This window comes from Puntigrus tetrazona, chromosome 5, assembly GCF_018831695.1.
Source record: "Puntigrus tetrazona isolate hp1 chromosome 5, ASM1883169v1, whole genome shotgun sequence".
NCBI classification, from domain to species: domain Eukaryota; kingdom Metazoa; phylum Chordata; class Actinopteri; order Cypriniformes; family Cyprinidae; genus Puntigrus; species Puntigrus tetrazona.
In genome coordinates, this window is record NC_056703.1 from 8,537,310 (window position 1) to 8,543,593 (window position 6,284).

Consider the following 6,284-nt stretch of genomic DNA (forward strand, 5'->3'; position numbering starts at 1 on the left):
CTGCCTTGTGTGCGTCACAGCTGGCATACACTTTGTTTTCTGATGGTTGTATTAAACATTTTACTATGAGTCTTTCCTTCTTTTTTTTACATTTTGTTATAATACAAATATATTAATATCGAGATTAGGTTTTGGGATAAAGAGAAAATACCTGTATGAAAAAAAAAATCCCGACCTTGTGGCATTTAAGTTACACTGTAGATGTAATTATTCTTTTATGGGAAATAATGCAATACAAATAATTTATTTCATGACAATTTAAAGATTTCAACCGCGTTGCAAGCTGTGCAAAATGTACTGTCCTACACCGCCGCCTAGCGGTCATATTTGCTTCAAAACAAAACCAGAGGAACGTGAGCAAGCTTATATATTACTCAAGTTGGTCAGTAAATTCCATTTATTGAAAGAATGAGATCAGGTCACACATTAAAAGTTTGATCAAACAAAAGAAATATAAAGGTTTCGTAATTTGTTCCTAGATTAATAATTCCGAGGTCAATTAAGCATTATGTAAAATCCTAAAACACATCCAAAAGACAGATCTATTTACATATTATAAAGTATAAAATACACACAAGGCACACTATCATTAAAAATGCAGGTAAAGTAAACAAACAAAATATCAATGATTACGACGAACAGCGGGAGGGGACATTATTTCCTGAATGGGGAACATTCATATCGTCTTCTTTTCCCCAAGAAGTTTCTATCTCATAGTGCAGTTAGGTAAAAATAGCATATATATATATATATTAGTTCACACAAAACTAAACAGCTGCTTATAATCAGGGCAAATTCTATTGATAGGGAATTTATATCAAACCCCTTAGGTTACCGCTCACAGATTTATAATAGTTCAATAAATTACATTTCTATTCATTTCTACAAAACCGGCTTAGATTCCAAAAACTAAATCTGTAATCTGTGGCTGCTTTAAAGTTTTTGGGCATTTCTCGACACACCCACACACACGCACTGGTGCTAATTGTATGAACAAAAAACAAAAAAAAACATTGATCTAGGCACTGAATCTTGACATTTCATCCAGAGTAGCACAGACTACACAACAAAAGATGACTTCTGTCTGAATTCCCCCTGAAACAGACACACAAAACGGCGTGAATAATTATGTTATTACCACTGCTCTGTTGAAAAGGAAACTCAAAACCAACTACAGAAAAGAGCGAATCACGATTAATATCATGTGCGCAACTGAGCAAGATGTATTGTACTCACATCTCCGTCATCTATATCATCTGTTCTGGGCTGCGTATAAACAGCTTGCTTTGGCTTGCTGCAAAAGATCATTTATATACATTTATTACATTACAGAATATTTTGTAGTATCATATGTCATATATGAGGTTGTATGTGGCACAGGAAAAAAAAAAACAATTCTTACCTTTCTGCTTTTTCTGTGGAAAATATAAGAAACATAAGTCAAATAATTTTTAATTTCTCTTCATTATTTTTTATCTCTTTCTTTCTCTCTCAAACACACACACACACGTGAGAACTTACTTGGCAGATATCCCTTTCTACTGGCATACCATAGACCAAAGAGGAGCAATCCTACTGCCAGCAAAGCCACGATAACCCCCGCAACAATGCCACCAACATTCAGATCCTCTATAAAATCAAAGAAAAATAACAAACAGAGGTAAATACCAAAAATCATACTTGATGCTCTCTCTTTACAAAGTCATCATAAAGCATCAAACTGAAGCAAAGAGTGTGAATTAAGGCTTATTTGCACCAAGAATAAAAAGGTAATTACATCAGCATTCATACAAATGTACAATAATGTTTATTGTAACTATGCTCTGCAGTTATGTCTGATGCTTTAAATGCTTAAGTGAAAGTCTGTCAATGCTCTTGTTGTTCCTCAGCTGAAGAAAATGTGTATTTTCATAAAATGAGAACAACTAACTGATAAGTTGTGGTTTCCTATTAAGAACACAGCATCAAGAATTATTAATTGAGCTTCTTGTGTAATGTCAGACAGACTTCTACCGTATGGGACTAACACTTCCGCCTTGAGAAAGGTGCTTCAAAAACATGCTGTAAACTGAAACCGCCTATGGTCTTCACAGAATAGGAGCAGTAGTCTGGTAACATTTTTCATACCCCTTTCCTTGTTTCATTTTCCCATGCTTATCCAGAACCTTGAAACGCTAAAAGTGAAATGTTACACCATGTAAGAATGCTGACTTACGGACATCCATGCGCACAGCATCCCCACGCTGAGGAGAGCCTTCTCCATTACTGGCCTCACAGAAATATGAACCAGTATCCAACTTAGACACACTCACGAACTCCTGATCACACAAAGAAAACAATTTCACAAATATAAATCTTTTAAAAGACCATAAAACAACGACAAGTTCATTAGAAATATATAGATCTGAAATTTTTTTGTAGTGAATATATATATTACGGAAGACCATTTCTACCACAGGACATAAAAAAATAAAAAGGCAATTGCGGCTTTTCTACCAAGTAATTTTTTTGTGTTTAAATTATTTTTCATTTCGTAGTTTAAATCTCTTAATTAAGACTTTTTATCTTGCAATTCCATTCCAAAAGTCAGAATAGCAAGAGTAATGCCCGGATTCATAGACAGGGTTTAGCCTATGCCAGGATTAGGGCATGTAAGTATTTTTTACATGTCTTAGAAGAAAAAAAAAAACATTACGGGTGTGCACCTTAACCTGTCTGCTGCATTTTTGTGATTTTTCTACTGATTTCTTGATATCCTTTTTGTTTTTTTTTTTTGAAATTTAATTGTAGGGAGGCAAAGAGTCCTCTAGGGGGCTCTATTTTTGTGAATTTGGCAAAAAGCTTTTGTTGATTATTTTTCCGCTAAATAACGAATTATGCAGAATCTCAAAACAAATGCAACATGTTATTAATTTTGCATTGTATTCAGCGATCATGGAATCGCGAAAAACTAGAGGAACTGCCTAGTGCTGAATTTGTGTGGCTGACTTTGACAGATAATTAATAATATTTAAAAATGATTTATCTGAGTCTAATATGATCCAGCGGGTTGTGAGCGGAGTTCATGAGGTTAAGACTAAACAAGGCCAGTGACATGTTTTAAGATAAGTCAGTGTGAGATTCGTTCAGATTTACGACATATAAATTATCCTTTCATAATTTCTTACTTGGCAGAAACAGCTTTTATAAAGTATAGGCACACTCTTTATATATTCTATTGAGTTTTTTCTAATATTGCAGACAGATACTCACCAGGTTACCATTGAAAATGTTCATCTTGTAGGTGAGGTTCTTAAAACTGGGGAACTTGGTTGGATCCTCGGGGAGGGGAGCGTTTTCTTTGTACCACTTATAGGTGGATGGAGGAGAGCCATCGGTGTCGAAGCAGGTCAGACGGACGTTACTGCCTGTTGTGACCGATGAAGGAATTCTGGATACAGGCTTGGAAGGAGGCACTGGAGTGGAGGGGGTTACAGGGGAAATGACAAAGCTGTTCCGTGCGTCACTTGATTTTATTAAAGCAATATTCCATACATGTTATCTAGTGTTAAATAAAAACAACTCCAAACCCTGATTGACTTTTATAGTATATATTATTTTTTCAAAACATCTTGTGTTCTACAAAAGCAAACAAGTTTGGAACGACATGAGGATGAGACAGAGGTTTTTGCAAGAGTTGAGATTTCTGATGTATATCTGTGACAGTTCTATATAAAAATAAATGATTTACCAAGAACTGTGAGTTTGATGGTATTCTCGCCATATCCACCATTGCCAGACACCTCACAGTCATAGTCTCCGGTATCCGCTCGTGTCACCTTGTTAAACCTCAGTCCACCGCTATACATGGTAATGCGGCCTGCATATTGACCTAACGGAAGAAAAAATAACGCACATTGCAATATTCGCCATTCACATTTCACACATCAACAAACAGTACGAAAATATTACTGCAAGGTTATATCAATAAACAGGATGACAACAGTAAAGCTTTTATCCTAACCGGTTGGTTTGTTGTCAAAGTAGATCAACGTTTGAGAGCCTTTGAGATCCTTGAACTTCCACTCTACTCTGGGTGTTGCCCCGAAGTCAGCAGTGTAGGAACATTTCAAGTCAACTCCTGAAAAAATAAATAAATAAATAATTTAAACCTATGTAGGTAGGCATATTATATTTTCATCGCCTATAGAGCAAGTTTGGCTGCTTACTGACACATAGAAACAATTATAATATAAAAACAAACAAACAAACAAGCAGAAAAATAAAAATGATGCTTACCCTCATTCTCTTTCACTTTTACAGAGGAGCTACCAACACTAACTGTAAAATCGGCATGCAGGCCTGTAGACAGAAGAGAGGCACTCAACACATCAGAATTCTTAAAAAACACATTAAACACATCATAATTTGCATTAATTTGCATCTGCATCCAGGGTGGAATGATGCTAAGACATCATCGTCATCTTGGCCCGACCACACAAAAACAATCAAAATTATGCAACAGGTCACCAAGAACCTTGTTCAATAAACAACCCAGAAAAAGAAAAGAAAGTCATTTGTCAATTTATGCACATTTTTAGATCTTTTCAAATTAGAAAATGGAAATGAAATACATTTGTGCTTTACTTAACCTTTTCAAATAGCTGGTTTTACGAACAAAACATTTTGCAATCATATGAGCAAAGGACTTGCGCTCAAGCTGGGCAACCATGAACAAGAAGACAAATGATTATAGGTCCATTTTTAAAAAAGCCACCAGGCAAAAAAAAAAAAATGACAATGACACTGGAATACATCAGTGTAAGATGTTTTGAGTTTTCTTCAAAAACTGAACCACTTTATTCTAAACGTTATGACATTAGGGCAGTCACAACTGCTTTTCAAACTGCTATTATGTGTTTTAAAAAAAATTATAAACAACCCTAGGTTGTCCGAATACACCACGATTTCACATTCATCGACAAATATCCCTTGTCGCTCTAACAATTGCTTCAATCATCGTTATTAGGTTTCCCAGACTTGCCATTCTGAACGTTTTTCCCATGCGAACTTGAGGGAAATAGCTATAAACAAACGCACCACTCAAATACTCTGAATTCACGATGACACGGTTTCTCTGTCTGCTCAATAATAGGTCGTGTGTTTGTTCGCGCCCCGCGCGCGCTCGGTGCGTTCAACAATTAGCCTGCATGTTTCAGCGTCACTGTAACATTTAATAATTAAAAAGTACAACACTTAAAACGTCTAAATGTCGCGGCTTCGCTGTTATTTCTTTCTTTCTTTCTCGCGAGTCCTTTCAGCTGTCACAATTTCCTGGTGGAGCTCGCTCGGGTTTCGGATGGGGGATGGGCAAGGTGGAAATACAGGTTCTCCAGGTGATACCGTCTTTCGCATTTAAACAGAACTACAATTATTTTTTAAAATGCGGTTTCTTTTCGACCCAAATACAAAACGTATGATAATTAGGTACCGCAACAAAGCAGATATGCCCGATTTTGCTACGCATTAAGCGCTTTTTCGAATCATATTTCGAACTGCTCTTAATTGACTCGGTTCACTGATTCACTCGAGTTATTCCTTAAATAAGTGAATATGATCACACTAAAGTCAAAACCAGTGGTTTTACACATTTGATCGATGGACGGTAAAGTTTTATCTTTTTGCCGGCCTATACTAAATAAACTTTAACGTAAACGCTACTTTACGAAAAATAACAATGCGTTTTTAATTTAGTAAAAAGAAAATCGCTGATGATATCTTTTAGCAATACAGATTTAAGAGTTATATATTTGATATAATGACGTGGCATAATAAAATGTAAACACGATTCAAACACTGAAAACATGGATTCCTTCCTACCTGTGACAGAGATAGAGAGGCACACAAACACGAAGGTCAACATATCCACTTTGAAATGCACCGGTGTCTTCCAAAATGTAACTTTTTTAAAAAAAAAGATAAAAATAAATAAAAAAAATCAAGTTCGAATCAGGTTAAGCTAACTTCCAAGGAGTTCTCGCTTTGCCCTCGCAAAGCTCAGCTGAGTCAAGATAAGCTGAAAGGTTGAAACCAAACGCCCTTCCGAGTGATACTGTGTTACCTGGAGCGCGTGCGATTGGTTGACCGCCCCCGCGGGGGTGACGTCATCAAAGTAAACCCGGGTTCAAGAAAGACGGGCGACTTCTCGGAATAAACCCGGTTCGGGAGTTCAAACCGTAGCGCACACATCCTTATTGTGCGTCCTGCGTGCATACATAGTATGATTTTCAGGAACATCCCGCTCA

General features: G+C 36.4%; 1 protein-coding gene across 2 annotated transcripts; it reads right to left on the reverse strand.

The window, feature by feature from the left end:
* Positions 1–382: 382 nt before the first annotated feature.
* f11r.1 (F11 receptor, tandem duplicate 1) lies at positions 383–6,076 on the reverse strand. 2 transcript variants are annotated; one of them, XM_043239108.1, is made up of 10 exons: positions 5,860–6,076; positions 4,279–4,341; positions 4,004–4,120; positions 3,731–3,871; positions 3,253–3,455; positions 2,216–2,318; positions 1,518–1,629; positions 1,403–1,415; positions 1,237–1,294; positions 383–1,095 (listed from the first exon to the last, which is right to left on the reverse strand). In XM_043239108.1, the coding sequence occupies exons 1-9, from the start codon at positions 5,900–5,902 to the stop codon at positions 1,253–1,255; spliced, it is 837 nt and encodes a 278-aa protein (XP_043095043.1). In that variant the 5' UTR covers positions 5,903–6,076; the 3' UTR covers positions 383–1,095; positions 1,237–1,252. The 2 variants fall into 2 exon arrangements, with proteins under 2 accessions (XP_043095043.1, XP_043095042.1); XM_043239107.1 differs by having other exon boundaries at positions 1,522–1,629; positions 5,860–6,074.
* Between the last annotated feature and the right edge of the window lie 208 nt (positions 6,077–6,284).